Raw genomic sequence first — 19,925 nt, forward strand, 5'->3', positions numbered from 1 at the left:
TATCAGAGGAAATTCCAGCTGACCCATGATGCCTTCCTAAGCTAAAAGGACGTACAATTTTCAAAGAAAACTAAATGCAAATACCGCTTTTTAGCTTAGGAGGGTAGCGTTGTGACAGAGGCGAATGGCGGAAAAAAAGGAGAACCAACCCCCAATGAAATGTGAAAAGGCACGGAGAAAGAAGAAGATCGGTAAAGTTGGACCAAGAAACGTTGGACGTGGGCTATCAAATCCGCTACAGCCTTTTCATGGACTGACTATATGTCTAAAGTGTAAAGCACTACAGAACTGTTGTACTTTTAGAATCCGACGATGAAGCTCAACTTACAGAAGATGATACTACCCCTGAGCCTGACATCGATGGCGATCAAGACGAAAGCCCGGCACCGGATGACAATGATAGCGATCAAGACGAAACCCCGGCACCGGATGACAATGGCGATGCTACTGATCCTACCACTAGCGGTAAGTTATAATCATATGGTATGATTTAGACTCTGATGATGAAGCCACTTCTCCGGTAGTAGATGGTGATCTTGACATCGGTAGCGATCAAGACGAAAGCCCGGCACCGGATAACAATGGCAATGCTACTGATCCTACCACTAGCGGTAAGTTATAATCATATATATGATTTATAGTCTGATGATGAAGCCACTTCTCCCGTGGAAGTAGATTGTGCCCCTGACATCGGTGGCGATCAAGACGAAAGCCCGGCACCGGATAGTAATGGCGATGCTACTGATGCTACCACTAGCAGTAAGTTATAATCATATGTATGATTTATAGTCTGATGATGAAGCCACTTCTGCAGTGGGAGTATATGTTGACCTTGACATCGGTGGCGATCAAGACGAAAGCCCGGCACCGGATGACAACGATGGCGATGTTACTAATGCTACCACTGATAGCGGTAAGTCGGAATGGCGTTCCAGTGTTAATAAGAAAGTAGATCAATTTGAGCAGCAGCGTCAGGAAGACCTAGATGCTAAGCGTCATATCCACAAGACGCGACCTAAGCCCTTCTACACGTACACCCGCAACTCGACTAGACAACTCCATTGCGCACCGCATCTTTAAGATAAAGTTTGGTTTTGCGAGGGCATTTCATAATCCGGATAAGAATTGTTGATGGAATCGCCATTGTCGGGTACGGTAAGGAAGGAAGAGAGAGAGCGGTACAAGATCCACTATACACGAAAATTTGGCAATCAAATTTGAATCAATGGTATTAGAAAATGTTGAATTAGTTTCGTTTTAAAATCTAACTAAACCAAACAAAAGTGACTTTGGTCCATTTAATAACGATTCAAAATTTACCTACATTTTTTCTAAAAATGCTCAAAAATTTGGCGTTTTTCAGACAATCAATTTTTACCTACATTAATGTCACAAAGAAACAGGGATTCATTAATTTACCCAAGCGAGTGAAGTACCATAATAAACAACTTTAACCTTAACTTTGTTAGAGTTTGACCAAGATAACTTTGCAGGGATTTTGATAATCCAGACTGTGCAAGTGTTATTTTAAACGTCAAACTTCTACAAAATTATGACGTACAACACTTCAAACAATCGCAGTCCAATGTCAAAGTCCAATGTGTGTGCAATATGCCATCAAAATCGACGAAAAAGCATAAAACTTTGCCCTTTTACATAACTTTGCCCACCGCGTCACACTTCAGTAAAAACGAAATAACTTAAAAGTAGTTACAGATACACTTTCTTCACTAACACTCATTCACTTCACTAAAAGTCTGTGCCGTCAAGTTATCTTGGTCTAACTCTACTGAAATATGATCGTTTCCAGGCAATTCAGATGAAAACAAGGTAGATGGTGGTGGTCAAAACCAAGACCCGGCTAAGGAGGACGATGATGACGCCACCGTGTCCACTAAGAAATACTTCAGCCCCCAAGGCTCCTACTTTCCCGACCATTTTATAGATGATGCGCGAAAATAAATAAAAATATTTTGTTTTATTTTATTACGAGCGTTTATTTCTAGTTCCTGAACTAATTGTTATCTGAACCACAATAACCGAAACAACAATATACATATATTGTACCTAAAATCTAGTTAAATTCTAGGGCCCAACTTTCACAACTTTGCCAACCGTTCCCAACTTTGCCCAAATAAAAAAGGTAGCACTTACATCATGCGACGGCGGAGGGTTCGGCTGCTGGGGAGGGGGCACGTACGCGGGCCCGCGGGTTGGGGGCGGAGGCCTAAAGGGGCCGGGAGCCTGGAACAAACGTACATTTATTATTAAATAAATAATATTATATCTAAACTAAATTTTAATCAAGCAGACACGTCTGCGAGCGAATTGTGTCAAATTGTACTGGTAACCATGGTAACTCCAGGTTCAACCGGTTAACCCCGGGTTAGTGGGATGGTGCAAGTGGCACTAAGCTAATCTGTAATGATTTTGCAAGCGAGTCAAGCGACAGAATATAATATTTTAAAGGCCAATGCGGCCAAATTAATCTGTACGAAATTTCCTACACAAGCTATTTTTCCTTAGGTACTTATACCGGGTGTGGCCTGTAATATGAGCAAAAAATTAAACTGTAGGCTGTACTCCTCATACTGACAAACATTTGTTCAGCGACTTTTAAAAATAACTTGTGGTTTGATTTTTAATACACTTTAAAGTTTGTTCTAAGACGCAATGTATTGCAAATTTTGTTATGTTAAAGGCGTGACAAGCAACGTCAATCACAATGATATGGCGTGGCGTTGGCGTCCATTGAAGATAATATTTATTTTGTATGAAAAATAGGAAGTCTAAATACTTCATAATTTTTAAAGTTGTTGAGCAAATGTGTCACCGTTAGAGGAGTACAATCTATGTTTAAATTATTTGCTCGTGGTACAGGCCACACCCGGTATTAACCTACTTTTGACTACTGAAACTAAAAGCAATGGCGGCTTTGACGATAACATAATATGTAATTGTGTATTATTGTTTGAAAAAAAATGGACGTATTAGACCGCATTTACATAGGTAATTTCACCGTGTCCATGGGTAATCTATGTAATCATACGATAGTAAACATTTGTTTTACAATCCCATTATTATGGGCTAACATTCTCATAACAATAAAAATAACGGACCTCCTACGCTTATAACAATTATTATAAACAATAAACAGCCTTGAACCCCAAAATACTGTTAAGACAAAGTGAACTGCGTTAACCGAGGCTTAATTTAACTTTTATTTTTAATTGAGGTACGGTTTTATAATAATCCGAAAAACATCATGATTATTTAGGTACCTAATAACTAATTTAGATTTTTATTGTCTGAAATAGAAAACTTTGACTCTTCGCTAAATTGTTATATATAAATAAGAACAATTAATTGTCTAACTGTTAGACACTATTGTATCTAACAGTTTAATTTTGTCTATAAATAGTTAAGTACCTAAATCTAAAGAAATGTAACTTTCCTTTTGTTAAAATATTTATTTATTTAAGCTATATTTATTGCACAATACAAAAAAGTACAAATGGCGGACATAATGCCATAAGGCATTCTCTACCAGGCAACTGAATTTATTTTAAGCACAAACTACTAAAGTGAATACACGGGATTCTTGCCCTGGATTTGAACCCCAATCGCACATTTACTCGTTGTAACGACAATTAAACTACGGTTAGTTAAAACCCCACCGGCCCAGCGCCAGCGCAGCGTCCGTGAAAACGAATCTCTAATAGTATAGTTACCTTACCTTAACGTTATTTAGATGCCGTGCAGTTTAGTCTATACTTACGTTAAAGGTTAACACTATAAAGATCGCCGAGGACGAGGTTCTGAGTTATTTGTGCGGTTCTCATGGAAAAGGGACATTAGTACGGTAGAGTTCACAAACACTTTACTGACAGTTGTCTTTTGGCCAGTGCAGACGGGATGATCAAGTCGACCGATTTGATCAGAAAAGAAATTGACGTCAATCTCCATTTTAGTCACCAATTTTAGATTTATAGTGACATTTGACCGGTCTAAATTAAAAAAATACCCCCAAACGCGTCACAAATTGATATTCTTGCGTTCACCTCCATTTTATCGGTAATATCGGTCATAATTGGCGAGTTAAATTGGCGTTTGAGTACGCACCACCATGGCACCACCTTATTCAATCAGACAATTTAAATAGATTGACGAAAAATTGTTCCCGTCCGGACTGGCCTTTAGAGGCGTGTAAATATATTTTTGGAACGTTGGCTTGTAAAGATGTTTGTGAACTCGACTGCGTTGCATTTGTATTGAATCATTTGGCAATAATGCTGTAAACGCTGAGCTATGGTGCCTTTTCGTTGGGAATGATGCATGCAAAGTTTGAATCCTAGCATGAGGTATTTGAACTGTCTAAGTGCATAATAGTATTAATAGTGCAATCGTTCGTTATTGAAGTTTAAGTCAGGATTTAGCCCCACTTGCACCATCTCGTTAACCCGGAGTTAACCGGTTAAACCGTTAACCCAGTGTCAAATTGTACTGGTAATCCCATGATTACGATTTACCATTAACTCCATGAAGTTACCATTAACTCCAGGTTTAACCGGTTAATCCGGGTTAGTGGCATGGTGCAAGTGGCTCTTATAAATATAAGTGCGGTATACATAAAATCAAAAGTCAATCGTTTGATACGGTAATTACGGTACCGTACCGTAAATTTCTTTTTTTTTAATGGCTTTCCCTCTTGTTTTGGCAGGAGGGATTTTGCCAATGACGACGTTTTAAGACGTACCACGTACGATAAGAATGTTCGGTGAATAATTTTGATTTGGTATAGGAATGTGCTGGGAGTATTATAAATTTCTTGAACGGATTAAACCAGGCAATGTTGGCATAGCTGGCAATGTTGACCAAATGTCTGTGTCTCACGTAAGTTTTGTTAAAATGTTGACCAAGTTTCTATCTTACCTTGTTTCCATTGTTATCGGTAGGGAAGGGTATGCTGGGGGGTTCGTAGTTGTACCCCTTCTGTGGGGGGAGGTATTCGTTGGCCGCCCTCGCCAGGGTCACCACGGCGCACGCCACCATGCAGGTGAAGAGGGTCTGAAAAGACGTACAAAATAAGTTTTTTGAAAAAAATATTTTTTTTGCTTTTATCGCTGACTGTACTTTTCTTTCAACATTAACGTGATAATTCTAACAAACCCAAACACAAGGTTGCGTTGTTTTATCACAGAGTTCCTATGGCCACCTCCTGTGTTCATCATCAGATCTCATAGAAATAAATTTTTGGCAAAAAATATATTTTTGGTACAAGCTTTTATCGCTGACTGTACTTTTCTTACGACAGACAACTAATACTCATCGAGACAATTCTAAAATCCCCAAACACAATTAGGTTGCGTTGTTTCATCACAGAGTTGCTATGGCCACCTCCTGTCTCCATCATCAGATCAGCTCGATGGTACCATAATATTGCATTGTCGTCCGATTTAAGTATACATGCATGCAAAATTTCAGCTCAATCGGAAACCGGGAAGTGGGTCAAATTTAACTTGCAAGATTTGATTACAGACCGATAGACAACGGTCAGGTGAAACTAAATTAGAGCTTGTAAAAAACTAGAGACAGGTTCAATCTATGCTGGCGCCATCTACGAAAACTGACAGTTACCAAGCCGATTGACAGACGAATTGTCATAAACATAGTAATGCTGTTAGACAGTAGTGTCCCCAAACAGATAACATTGATCGCGGTTCGGCGAGAGGGTCGGCCTTGCACTATCGGTGCATTGTTGCATGTGCAGCGGAGCGACAGCAGATACGATGATAGGTATTCATAAGTTAATAATAATAACAATTTAAAAAAACGCACGCCTTATAAATGACCGGACTCGAAAGACCCGAGAGTTTTAAAACGGAGATACAATAACAATTTAGATGAAGAAGATGCAGAAGGCGGTAATTTTGGACACGGCGCGTATAGTACGTCGACGTCGATTCCTCAATCTGCGGCCCTGACCACCGGCAGCTTGGACCCTGCCCCGCTGCCGGCGGCACCCTAGGTTAGGTTTTTTATAATGTGTTTATATATTTTTGTAATGTTTTGCAAGTGTTTTTATATTTTACTTTTATACTCACATTGTAAAATCCTAACCTAAGACCCTAATCCCTAATTTAATAAAGGAAATAATAATTTAATACGTCACCATCCCCCATGATGAGAATCTCGTGAAGGCCGAGAAGGACAAGTCCAGCAAATACCTAGACTTAGCTCACGAGATAACCGCCATGTGGGATGTTGACTGGACGATCATTGTTCCTATAGTCGTGTCAGCGAACGGTCTCATAGCGAAGAGTCTCGACCAACACCTAGAGAGACTCTCGCTAGGTGGTTGGATCAAGGGTCAGATGCAGAAGGCGTTCATTTTTGACACGGCGCGTATGGTCGGTTCCTCACTCACCGGCTCTGACCACCGGCAGCTTGGGCCTTGCCCCGCTGCCGGCGGCACCCTAGGTTAAGGGGCCCACTTACCAGTTCGCCGTACAACTGGTAATCAGTAGGCGCCCCTTTAGGTTTTCTCCGTCCTCGTGTATATTTTCATGCCATTTGGGGTCCAGATCCTTAACCCACGGGGTTCGAATGCTCTACAACTTTTCAAAGAGCTATTAAAAAGACTGGTTGACTTCAGCCGATCGAAGAGCTGGCAGCTTTCTTGCGCAACGTATTAACATCGCAAATCGCAACACAACGGGGAAATGCTGAACAAGCCAAAATATTTAGTATAGTTGGTAACTTTGTAGTTTTATTTAGCGTCGAGGTCAACTTTGCGATGACCTGAAAGCGCGCCAGCCTGCTTCCATTCACTACCACTATGTGGCTGGTGTTCTCACGTGCCCTCAATGTGCGCGGAAGTTCACCTCCAAGATCGGCTATGTCAGCCATCTTGAGGCGCACGAACGCCAAGCTAACTAGGAGTCGAAGTGGTCGCCATGGTCGAAATCGGCCGGAAGGATTATCATCATCATCATCAGTTTTATTTAATATACCATGTACAGTAGATTAAGTATGTTTATTGTAATAAAAAGTATTATTAGAAGGCCTAATATAGCTGAAATTCCTTTACCATGCTGTCTGTACAGTCATTGTATGCAGATGCGCGTCGGCGTCGCGCCGACGAATATCTCACGCGCACAAAAACGTTTTACGCTGTGATTTACGCTCAAACGGTTAAGCAAAACTGGTAGTGTTAATTATAGGTATCACTATCATGTAGTACCTAACTACCTAGTTATTACAAAACAAAACAGAGCAAGGTAGCTGTCGGTCGGCAGAGCGTATCTTGAAAGCGATCCGTTGTGATTATGATCATTGGCATTATGCCTGTTAATCGGTGGATCCGATCGATTATTCCGACTATCGATGGTTATTGTTTATTTAAGTTTATAATAGGGTATTATACTGTATTAAAAATAATTTATTTCACACCATGCATGAAATAAAGCATCAGATAATTATTAGAAAAACACAGATACATATATAGGTGTTATTTTAAACACAAGTTTCGTATAAATTCCATATTAGCAAATCGTTTTGACAGTTCTAAAAAAGTAACTGATTTGACTAGTAGAAAAACACCCAACTATTGTATCTTTGATTCGTGAATTTTTTAAATTTGTAAATATACGATAGACACAGGCCATCTATCAATTCGCAAAATGAACTTTCTAGTGCCCGTCTGTCTACAATATAATTGATTGCATAGCACGGTCATTATTACCCCTATTCTCAGTAATCTTATCAGTATCTGTGGAATGAGCATCAACTTTGAATCAGAGATAAATTTCTGCAAAAACCCGGCCAAGTGCGAGTTGGACCCGCGCTCGAAGAGTTGCGTACCATTACGGAAATAACGGCAAAAAATCACGTTTGTTGTATGGGAGCCCCACTTAAATATCTATTTTATTCTGTTTTCAGTATTTGTTGTTATAGCGGCAACAGAAACACATCATCTTTGAATTTCAACTGTCTAGCTATCACGGTTCATGAGATACTGCCTGGTGACAGACAGCCAGACGGACAGTGGAGTCTTAGTAATAGGGTCCCGTTTTTATCCTTTGAGAGAATGGATGAAGATCGGAACGTGAAAAGAGCATACCTGGGCCGTCCAGCAGGAAGACGTCCTATCGGACGCCCCAATCGCTGGTGCGACATGGTGGAGGCGGACCTGCGCGAACTCCGAGTCAACAATTGGCGAGAGTTCGCACTGGACCGAGAAAAGTGGCGCTGTCTTGTCGGACGCCAAGTCTAGTGGCTCCTCTACACGATGGGCTAACGCCGGCCACTCCAAGGGACGCAGCCATGCGGTAGAATGGCAATATCACTTGCTCCCTCTAACGCATAAAGGCGTCCCTTGGAGAAGCCGGCGTTGGCCCATCGTGTAGAGGAGCCGTTATTTTGGGTCGCTGAGCCAACGGAGTACTCGTAAGTAAGTCAGTTTTAGGTACGGAACCCTAACCAAGTCGTGTCATCCACACAACCATAGACAATTTAATTAAAGTTTACGCAACTCTCGTGGTCGCGGCACTTCCTTGATTTAATCTTAATTCTGTCTGACGGCTGAATAACTGTGGTCTGGGACGTTTCATTATCTTTTTGATAATTAAGAATAGTCTTAATAATTTAATTTAATGATAAGTTTGTGTAACTTAAACCATAAATTTAGTCCATCACTTGATATTTACATAAGTAATGTCTGTGTTTGTTATTTGTTATAAAATGTCTGAAAGGCAAATAACATAATAATTTAGATTTAGTTTTTAAGTTTTATAGGTTAGTTATTTAATTATGTTATAGATATTTATAGTTTTAGAATCTCAATAAGAGATTTAATATTTTTTTTAATAAAATATATAGCAGATAAAGACGTCTTTTTTGAAATAAGGTAAGGTGGGGTAAGACTATCACCGGGGTAAGACTATCACTTGTATGGAATCCTCACACAGTTTGTCTTGCCCTGAGCAAAATAAAAGCAGCAGAGCAGGAAAAAAACCATATGCTTTTGATTGCTGAATGCTGAAACTAAAAGCAATCGCTACTTTGTCGATGAAATTATCAATTTTGTTCGTTGTTCGAGATAAACGGATAGTGGACGGAATAGTCCCTAAGACGGGATTAGCCACATTGACTTTAAACAATGATAAGTTTGTGATTTTGCTATCAAAATCATGATAATAGTGACTTGTAAGCCACACCTTCAACGCGTCGTGACCGCCGATTTAATTTTAAGGTTAGGTTGGAATCGTAGCATTTACTACACTAGCTATGTGCCCTTAGGTTTGTAACTGATAACAGAGATGATAGAACAACATGATAACTGTGGGTTCAGGGCTGAGGAAGCGGAAGGGTATGGTCGTGAATTCAATATGGCGTCAATTTTACAGACAATTGTTGTTAACTCCTCAAATGTCTTGAAATTAAAAAGTGGCAATACTGTAGTGTCGTCCCGTTCTCTTATATAGATTGATTTGAAAGGGACGACACTACAGTATTGCCACTTTTTAATTTCTATTCTTTTTTGTCAGACTATACTACTATTTGTCACTTCTTATCTCCATATTTTTTTTATCATTCCTTCCATGGGTCTTTTTCCTAATTGTAAGAAAAGCGTTTGTGAGTCCAAAAAGCATTCGAAAATATTGATCTTTTTAATTAAAAAGCATTTTTTTATATTACATATTTAAAAATTATGTAATTTTCAATAGAAACGACATATAACACGGTTGAGCCAGGTGAAAAAAAAAACGGTAGGGTGCCTGTATATCGACTTTTGCCTGTGAAAAATATTTTCTTTGTTTAACCTATACATTTGACAACTGGTAACATATGCCATCTAGATTTGAAAATCATGGAATTAATATAATCGTACATTTCAAATAATTATCTCAAGCTTAATCTATTCTATTGACTTAAAGTTCAATATGGCAATTAAAACATGTCACCTTTTAGTATTGTTCATACAGATATAGTTCACTCTGCACTTTGAATTTCGAAATAGAACCACGAACGAACAAAATAAACGTTCACTCAAAATCAAATCATCTAAAAATTATAAAAGTAAACTTTATGACTACAGTATTAAGGTCGGTATTAGCTTCAGTTTTGTAACGGATTTAAGTCGTTGTAGTTTTAAAAGTGTAATGTAAGTCTAGAGTCACGTTTGCGAAGCTGGATGTAACGCAGGGAGGCGCGCGCCACGATTTTGTTGTGAAAAAGTTTATTGGCTAACTGTGTTCATTGAGACATTTAATTACTTTTTAACTATTTTTATTGCTTTAATGAGATTTTTATTGACGTGGAAAAAAATGGTAAGTTCATGTGGGGTAAGAGCAACATATGTAGTTTATTTTGTTTAAATTTTTTTTCTCGGGCCAAGAGAAACAGTATGAGATTTCCCTACAAGTGTCCGTCTTGCCCCTGTGGTCCTTCTTATCCCATCTGACCTTACCGCTTTAAAAACCCAATACAGTTATATGCAATAAGCTATCTGACATACGAACGAGGTAAATTATCTAATAAAATAATATATCCGAGTTAAAAAAAATACAGGGGTCAGGTCATAGGGTAGACTCCAACCAAAACCTTTGAAAGTTCAATAAAAAAAACATGAAATCAAGTCTAATATTAATTAAATTTCAGTTATGCATACTGTTTGATATCGTTAGGCACACTGCGTTTTTGCTTTTTCATGGCATTTGCCCATGTTTAAAAGCTCTTCAGTGATCTATGTAAAACCTTTGTAAAATTAACATAATACAGGGTGGAAAGATAAGTCGGGCCCTGGAGGGAAACTACCTTAAATTCTTAAGCTGGCTCATTTTACTTAAAGGAGACATTCCTTTATTTTTTAAAAGAAACAAAACTGCGTTCACAGTATTATTCTTTTTTTCTTCAATTTGGCTTGTCTAAAAAAATCTTAAGTACTAAATATTAGATTTTATGGATATTTTGTACGACAGACGAGTGTAAGACCTAATGTTTCTTGGAGAAATTTTTAGTCGGTTCGAGTCCCGGGCGAGGTAAGCGAGTTTTAGAAAATCTTTGAATGCAGTTTTGTTTCTTTTTAAAAATAAAGGAATGTCTCTTTTAAGTAAAATGAGCCAGCTTAAGGATTTGAGGTAGTTTCCTTCCAGGGCTCGACTTATCTTTCCTGTATATGTAAACGGCTTAAGTAATTCTGTAATAATACATTAAAGATCATTCGTAATAAATTCACAATTTATTAAAGCATCTATCATAAGAACCAACAAAATTATAGACCACAGACAAACCTATGTATTATCGCACAAAACACATGACATCTCAGCATTGAAATTACATAAAAGGTCATAACTTTACATAATAGAACTTTAAACACCACAATTACGGGCACAAGGTGGCGTTGGCGAGTCGCGCAATATTAAATTACAGACAGTTTAATGCTTCTTACAATATATTGTTTTGTTAAATAAATAATGTAACTGAGAGTTAATGGTACGTAGGTATCTATAGTAGTGATCCAAAAGAATCGAGCCTTTTAGGCACTGGTCCCACCGCGAGCTAGTAAGCTATGAGCTATCGGCTATAAACACGAACAAAAGATAAGCACTCCCGTGTAAATAAAAGAGACACGGCGATATTTATAGCTCACCGCTGGGCGACTAACTATAAATATCGCCGTGTCTCTTTTATTTACACGGGGGTGCTTATCTTTTGTTCGTGTTTATAGCCGATAGCTCATAGCTTACTAGCTCGCGGTGGGACCAGTGCCTTAGCTCTGTTTTAAGGGCTTGCCTCATCTCTTGTCGTCTAAAAGGCCTAAAGCCTACGAGTATTTTACTAATTAAATAGAAATAGGCTTTTAGCCTTTTAGGGGTCAATAGATGAGGCGAGCCCTAAAAAAGAGCTAAAACGCTCGAGTCTTTTGGATGACCAATCGGGAAAAGGCTGAGGGAGGCAACGGGCGACCCCCGCGCGGGCAGCTTTCTCGCGCAGAATATTGCCATCGCAATCCAGCGCGGGAACGCTGCCTGCGTATTGGGCACCCTCCCGAAGGCACCAAATTTTGATAGGTATTTTTAATTTTAGTTATTTTAATTGTAGTTAGTTTTAGTTTTATATTCCTCTTTATGTCTTTTAGTACCTAATTTAAATTTATGTAATTTAATATTATGAGAATAAAATGTAGAAACCATCTATAGGTAATGGCTATAATTAAAAATAGCAACTCACAAGAGTTATAGTGTTAAAATCCATATTTATGTGCTGTTAAAACCATGTGCAAGTTGTGGACGATTTAAAAAGTTAGAAACTATTTCGGAAATTTCTGGTAAAAATCATGGGAAGTTAAGGAAACTTGGAATTTTGGTAGGATCGAAATTTTGATCCCCAAACGAACATGTGGGAAGTTTTCGAAATTTTACATGTCTCTGTCGCACTATTATTTCCAGAAACATTATTTGTATCAAAAAATTATTTTTAAAAACCCTATTCATTTTGAATTACTTTCGCTTAATAAGCTTCGGACGGCCAGAAAGACAGACAGACAGACAGATGGACATGGGTTTGTAGTTGACTACGGAATCCTAAAAAAGACTCACATTTCATAACATGCGCAATGAATTATTTTATCTCCGAGAGAAGCAGGTTAACATCGACATAAAGCGATGTCAATACAATTTATATAACAAAACTAAATTTTCAAAAGCCTTCTATGACCACAGATAATGTAAACGTTATGACATATTGTGGTGTTGCCAGTTCCCATCCCACATTAAAAAACAATGGACCTAATTGGGCCAGTGTTGCACTATTTCGAAATGGAGCCGTTGCGTTGGTATTGTTTTTTGATTAAATGATACATGTTTTCGATCGTGTAGGTATTCTAATTGTTAAGTTGTTTTTCGGTGCGAAGATTCGACCTTGTGATCATCAGACATCGTAAATTTTATAGCATTTTCGGTGTAGCAGAGTGTTAACGGAATTAGTATAAACAATTCAACCCTAATGATTATAATTTCAGCCTATATACGTCCCACTGCTGGGCACAGGCCTCCTCTCATGTGCGAGAGGGCTTGGGCTATAGTCCCCACGCTAGTCCAATGCGGATTGGGGACTTCACATACACCTTTGAATTTCTTCGCAGATGTATGCAGATTTCCTCACGATGTTTTCCTTCACCGAAAAGCTAGTGGTAAATATCAAATGATACCTATTTCGTTTCGTTAACCCTAATGATTAATTAGTGTTAATTACGTTAATAACCTTTTCAGTTGGAGTTATCTATACCAATTCCGTTAACACCACTCCGCTGCACATTAATGCTATAATATTTAAGATGTCTGGCGATGCTAAAGTCAATATCTTTTAAGTGCCCATTTTGATGTAAAAGCCTATACACAGGCTGACACATTTGCTTAGAGTGGGTATGAAATAAATCCTTACTAATATTATAAATTAAATGACAATATATATATATATATATATATATATATTTTTTTCTCAAAAATGGACGGCAAGGTCGACTTTGCCGTCTAAAAAATAGGTCGCGAAGCGCGTAGTTTATGGTCACTCAAAAATTAAAAAGTTAAAAACATTGCAGTCTCGCTTTTGGGACTGCAATGTTGCATACAAATTCCATTATTTGTCGAGTTCCAAACTTTTTAAAATTTGATATGGCCATATTAAATGAAGGCACAGGCCCATTAAACAGCCAAACAGATGATTAGTACCGCGGCTATTTAATTGTCTCAAATAGGTTGGCGTATTTTCGGCAGAAAAATACACTTCTATTTTTTTATTTTAAAACTAAAAAGGCGGCAAGGACTTTTTTCTGTGAAAATATATACGTAAGAACGTTGGTTTTGTAAAATATTTCTATGATATTTATATTTCTTGCACCATTTTTGAGAAAAGCACTATATATGACTCGGCTGGAAGGCTACTTGCTGGCTTCGGATTCAATTAAACGGACTCCCAAGGTCGTCCGTTTAAAACGAATCCTCAGCCTGCAAGTAGCTACTTCCGAGCCTCGACAATAATGTACTATTTTTTTATTATGAATGGGCTTACTCATGGCCACAGACTAGCCGAGGCGTAGACGTGGCCTACAATGGAGCGAGCTCGCCCAGAAGGTGCCTGTTCACTCTTGAATTCTGTTTGTCTGTTACCTCTTCACGCTTAAACCACTGAATCTATTTAGACGTTTGGTATAGAGATAGTTTGAGCTCCGGGGGAAGACATAGGATAGTTTTTATCAATAATCACCATCATCATTTGACGCTGACAATGTCCGCGTCCGCGAAACACCCCAGAAGTCCAGGCGTCCATAGGCTATGGTAATCGCTTACCATCACGCTGACCATAAGCTTGTTTCCCACCGATGTGGTATAAAAATAGGTATGTAAAATGCTTATAAAAGCTGCATAAAACCATATTTTAGTTCGCACAATAAATCAATGTCAAATGTAGTTAGCCTATTACATAAGGTAATTTTCATGTAACAGCCATTTTGCTGTGATGATGAAATTGGTTCACATCACACAAATCATGGTTGATTAGTAAATTATAGATAACTGTGATTGTAGCATTGATAATCAATTATACAGGAGGTTTTTTTTGTTATATAAAAACACATCCATTCTTCTCCATTTTTAGGGATAAGGGTAAAACGGGACCCTATTACTAAGACTTCGCTGTCCGTCCGTCCGTCCGTCCGTCCGTCTGTCACCAGGCTGTATCTCACGAACCGTGATAGCTAGACAGTTGAAATTTTCACAGATGATGTATTTCTGTTGCCGCTATAACAACAAATACTAAAAACAGAATAAAATAAAGATTTAAATGGGGTCCCCATACAACAAACGTGATTTTTGACCAAAGTTAAGCAACGTCGGGAGTGGGTTAGGATGTACACTCCTAATGTACATTGAGAAATTTAAAAATTTAGAAAAATTAAGAAAGTAGGTAGCATTTCATTTGTCTCGTAAAATTTTCGTACAAATGAAAATGAACCCAATTGAAAATACAACAAGATTCTAATTTCCTTGGCTATAATTTTGTATACATATTAACTCACATTATATACGGGTCTAACGCGAATTATATTACTTTTCCATACACTTTTCGTCGGGTAGATGCACAAAATCTCTGTTTTGACATTTTGCTGGGACAATCAGTCAGCCGCGACCACGACCAGTGAAACCTGTGTCGAAACGTCGGTAAATAAAGGTAATTGAATATAATTCGCGTTAGACCCGTCTATAATGTGAGTTAATATGTATTCAAAACGCGAAAGTTTAAAATATTATATAATTTTGTATGATGGGCGAACGAGGTTAATATGGGAAGTCCATATTAACCTCGCAAAGTAACGCCTGATTCTATTCAATACCTTATTCGTCTCAACAAATTAAGTAGATGGTGCTCCATAAATATGTGTATGCTTTAACTTTGTGATAGTTTGGCAACCGATTTACAACACATATATGAGACCTTTATACCTATATATGCTTTTTTTAAGGTTCCGTAGCCAAATGGCAAAAAACGGAACCCTTATGGATTCGTCATGTCTGTCCGTTTGTCTGTCTGTCTGTCCGTGTATGTCACAGCCACTTTTTTCCGAAACTATAAGACCTATACTGTTGAAACTTGGTAAGTCGATGTATTCTGTGAACCGCATTAAGATTTTCACACAAAAATAGAAAATAAACAATAAATTTTGAGGGTCCCCCATACTTAGAACTGTAACTCAATTTTTTTTTATCAAACCCATACGTGTGGGATAAGATAAAGATAAAAGATAAAAAATAGTTTATTCAAGTAGGCATATTACAATGCGCTTATGAACGTCAAATAAACCTTTACCGGCTCCAACCGTACACCTCTGCCCCGAGAAGATTTAAATCCCCCCTCAATTGGAGGAGGGTATCCCAATATGGGACCGGCAACAAACTCGGCGGGACACATCTTTTCAAAACATTATTACATCTTATAATTAACATGCATTACGAGTAATTAATACAATTTAAATTACTATAGAATTCATGCAATTATACTCAGTGAGTACATAACTTTATAGAATTTGATATAAAAAATAAACATATATGCACATGAAATCACAAATACGTAGCTCTTTCAGAAAACAAATCAAATCTTACAAAAGGAAAAGAAAATAAAATCAATAAAAGAAATGAGAATACATATTATATGAATCTAACTGATTGTTATGAGATGCTTTCATACAATTTGATGTGCTTTCTTACCTGAGCTGAGTCACCTTTAACTCTACACATAATACAATGTTTTTAATTGCTACTTGTCGTTATTACAGTTTCTGGTTTGGACCATGCATGTTTGTCTGTCAAGTAGTCCTCGACTCTGTAATAAGCCTTCAACATCAATGACTTTTTTAAGTAATTCTTAAGAGCTGGAAAGGGTAATCTTAAAGCATCCTCAGGTAACTTGTTATAAAAATGAATGCATTGCCCAACGAATGACTTCTGTACTTTACGAACACGAAACTTTCTGATAGCAAGCTTATTTTTATTTCTAGTATTATAGTTATGGACATCAGAATTCTTAGTGAAGGAGTCTAGATTCTTAACAACATAAATAATACTATCATATATGTATTGGGAAGCTACAGTTAAAATATTAATTTCTTTAAAAAGTTCTCTTAATGATTCACGCACCCTTAAATTATATATAGAACGAATGGCTCTCTTTTGTAAGACAAATATAGTCTGTATGTCAGCTGCTTTGCCCCAAACCAGAATACCATATGACATTACACTATGAAAATAACTATAATAAACAAGGCGAGCTGTCTCAACATTAGTCAATTGTCTAATTCTCCTCACAGCGTAAGCGGCCGAACTTAATTTGTTTGCTAGTGTTCTTATATGAGGACTCCATTGTAGATTTTTGTCCAATGTTAAACCAAGAAACAGTGCTTTATCTACCATCTCTAAGCATTCATTATTCAAAAGTATCTTAGTATCGACTGGTTTAACATTCGGCAAAGAAAATCGAATGCATTTAGTTTTCTTAGCATTAAGAAGCAAATTGTTCATAGTAAACCAGTTTAGTACATTAACGAGTGTGCTGTTAATTACACTGTAATCGGTAGATTTACGATCAACCTTAAAAAGTAATGATGTGTCATCAGCAAAAAGAACAATTTCACAAAGATTTTCTACTACACATGGCAAATCATTTATATAAACCAAAAACAGGAATGGACCCAAAATAGAACCTTGTGGCACTCCTAATTGGACTACAGTACCGCTAGACCGGGTTTTGTTTACAACAACTGTTTGTGTTCTGTTGCTAAGGTAAGAAGACATAAAGTTTAGGGCATTTACTGACAGACCATAGTGTTCTAATTTCAAAATGAGCGTTCCATGATCCACACAATCAAATGCTTTAGAAAGATCACAAAATATGCCAATTGCATCACAAGAATTTTCCCAAATATCATAAATATGTTTAAGTATGTCTGATATATGCCTGATATCTATGGATAGGTCTTCAAAAATTATATTGAGGTTTCTAATATAATTTTTTTCTAAACTGAATAGTTTGCGCGAGAGACACTTCCAAAGTGGTAAAATGTGTGTCCCCCTCCTGTAACTTCTAAAATAAGAGAATGATAAAACTGAAAAAAAATATATGATGTACATTAGCATGCAAACTTCCACCGAAAATCGGTTTGAACGAGATCTAGTTTTTTTAATACGTCATAAATCGTAAACCGCAATTTTATTATGTTACTTGCTGCTACGGAACCCTTCATGGGCGAGTCCGACTCGCACTTGGCCGCTTTGTTATATGAATATTCCCTTTACCTTAATTTGGAGCTCATGCAGTATATCTAAGATGCCCTTATAACCTTCAGTGTCTAAGCAACCATTCCATATGAGGTGCGTAGATTTTGATAGCCTATTGCGAAATCTGTACCTATAAAGTTTGAGATGGCCTGATGCACTTGATTTGAATGTATATTGTCTCATATTTTACTGTTTTAGCCTAAACAAGGCGCAAGGTTACCTAAATTGAATGGGTAAATTTTATTTTGTAAAAAACCTTGTAATACTAAAATTACTTGAGACATTCGTAGTTTTTCTTAAATACCTACTTCTCATTCTTTTCTTTTAGTTTACTTGTACATATTGTTAAATATATAACATTATGGTCCATAGCGTCAAATATCCTTTGAAATTTTTTGGCTATTTCAATTTTTTTGCCTTTTCGTGACTTATTGAATAGCCTAATTTTATCCTAAACCTTTTTACCAAGAATAACTAATATAGCTAAAACACCCACGGTTCTTTTTATAATCTGTGGCAAAAAAAAACAATACGGCCCGCCTATTGGTAAACGGTTGGCGTATTTCGATTTGTAGGTACCTATCCAAAATATTAAATAAGACTGTTTAAAAATTCACTTTAATTGCGTAAAATTACACCTAAAAACAACACAATGAACAACTTTTTATGACTAACATAAAATAAACGGAGAACTGTACAGACTCAACTAAAACTACTTAAAAAGTAAAAATCCTACAAATAGAAAATTATAGACTGTTTTGTTTTACGAAAAGTTTAAAAGAGTAAAATTTTCATTTGCTGTCTAAATTCGTTATAGCCATTTAAAGACCATAAAATGTCGACAGACCTCTTCATTCGGTGTTTCTCAGTTTCACGGTCTATTATAGCATTAGTCTCGGCTCATTACGATATGTATAAATGCATAGTTTGTCTCTTTATCGTTGGTATACTCGTAGTATTTAGCAATTTTTATATTGCCATATTATATTTGAAGATTTTTTTGTTGTTACAGCAACAAATTGTTTTATTGTTTATTTATTGACCAACATACGGTACTACCTTTAGTATAGGTATACTGCGTCAAGCAGTTCTTGTCAGTAGAAAAAGGCGGCAAATTTGAAAAATGTAGGCGCGAAAGGATATCGTCTCATAGAAAATTTGAATTTCGCGCCTTTTTCTACTGACAAGATTTGCTTGACCGTCTATATGTACATATATTACTCAATTTGGTTTTGTTTTGCCTATAAAAAAATTGCAAATTTTGCAAATTGCCAATATACCAAAATTGCCACGAGTTAAAACGTTTTATTTACAATTTAAAAGGATAAACACCTTGCCTTGATAGTTAAAAAAAAGGTAACTGCCACCGAAATCAGCTAAGTAACAATATAGGTAATTTTTAATAAGCACCGTGCCACTGAAATCAGCTAAGTAACAATATAGGTAATTTTTAATAAGCACCGTGCCACCGAAATCAACTAAGTAACAATATAGGTAATTTTTAATAAGCACCGTGCCACCGAAATCAGCTAAGTAACAATATAGGTAATTTTTAATAAGCACCGTAGTTCGTTTTTTTTAGCATTAGAAAGAACTTCGCAGAAGTAAGCTTGTGGTTCCAAATCCGGCACTTTTAGCGGTAATAATTTGAAGTAAATTATATGTATTGACCGTGCTACATTAGATAATTCAATAATTATTAACAATTACAGAGCCTGATAAAAACTGTACGCTTGCTTCTGTGGAGTTCTTTCTAATGCTAAAAAAAACGAACTATAATAATAGCATCAAACTCAAAAAATATTAAATTAAACCGATTTTCAGTCGTTTTGTTACTCGTGAGTTGAGTGTAGCAATGTACAGATTGCAGAACATTCCCAAAAAGCGGAAACGTTCTCGAGAATGTTCTCAGAACATTCCTGCAACATGGAAATTATTGTTTAATAAAGAGAATATACTTGAAATAAAGTTTAAATAGGCATAACTTAAAACTAAATGTTATTATGCATATGTTATTGTCTATTAGAGTTAGATATTTTGTTGATGTGATAAGTTTACCAATAAGTTGCTTAAATTCTCACTGTATTTCAGAGA

At 37.0% G+C, this 19,925-nt stretch overlaps 1 protein-coding gene and 1 long non-coding RNA gene across 2 annotated transcripts in view; one reads left to right on the forward strand and one right to left on the reverse strand.

Moving 5' to 3' along the window:
- LOC134675907 (cuticle protein 7-like) overlaps nucleotides 1-19,925 on the reverse strand; it is a 78,034-nt gene that overhangs the window by 9,238 nt on the left and 48,871 nt on the right. Inside the window, exons 3-4 of the mRNA XM_063534247.1 lie at nucleotides 4,933-5,067; nucleotides 2,155-2,244 (exon numbers count right to left, since the gene is read on the reverse strand). Of these exons, the coding sequence (XP_063390317.1) occupies nucleotides 2,155-2,244; nucleotides 4,933-5,067 (225 nt within the window). The remainder of the gene's footprint in view (nucleotides 1-2,154; nucleotides 2,245-4,932; nucleotides 5,068-19,925) is intronic.
- LOC134675962 (uncharacterized) lies at nucleotides 828-1,986 on the forward strand. The gene is made up of 2 exons (XR_010099834.1): nucleotides 828-913; nucleotides 1,811-1,986. It is a non-coding gene; the product is annotated as an uncharacterized LOC134675962 (long non-coding RNA).

This window comes from Cydia fagiglandana, chromosome 23 (assembly GCF_963556715.1).
Source record: "Cydia fagiglandana chromosome 23, ilCydFagi1.1, whole genome shotgun sequence".
Classification (NCBI taxonomy): domain Eukaryota; kingdom Metazoa; phylum Arthropoda; class Insecta; order Lepidoptera; family Tortricidae; genus Cydia; species Cydia fagiglandana.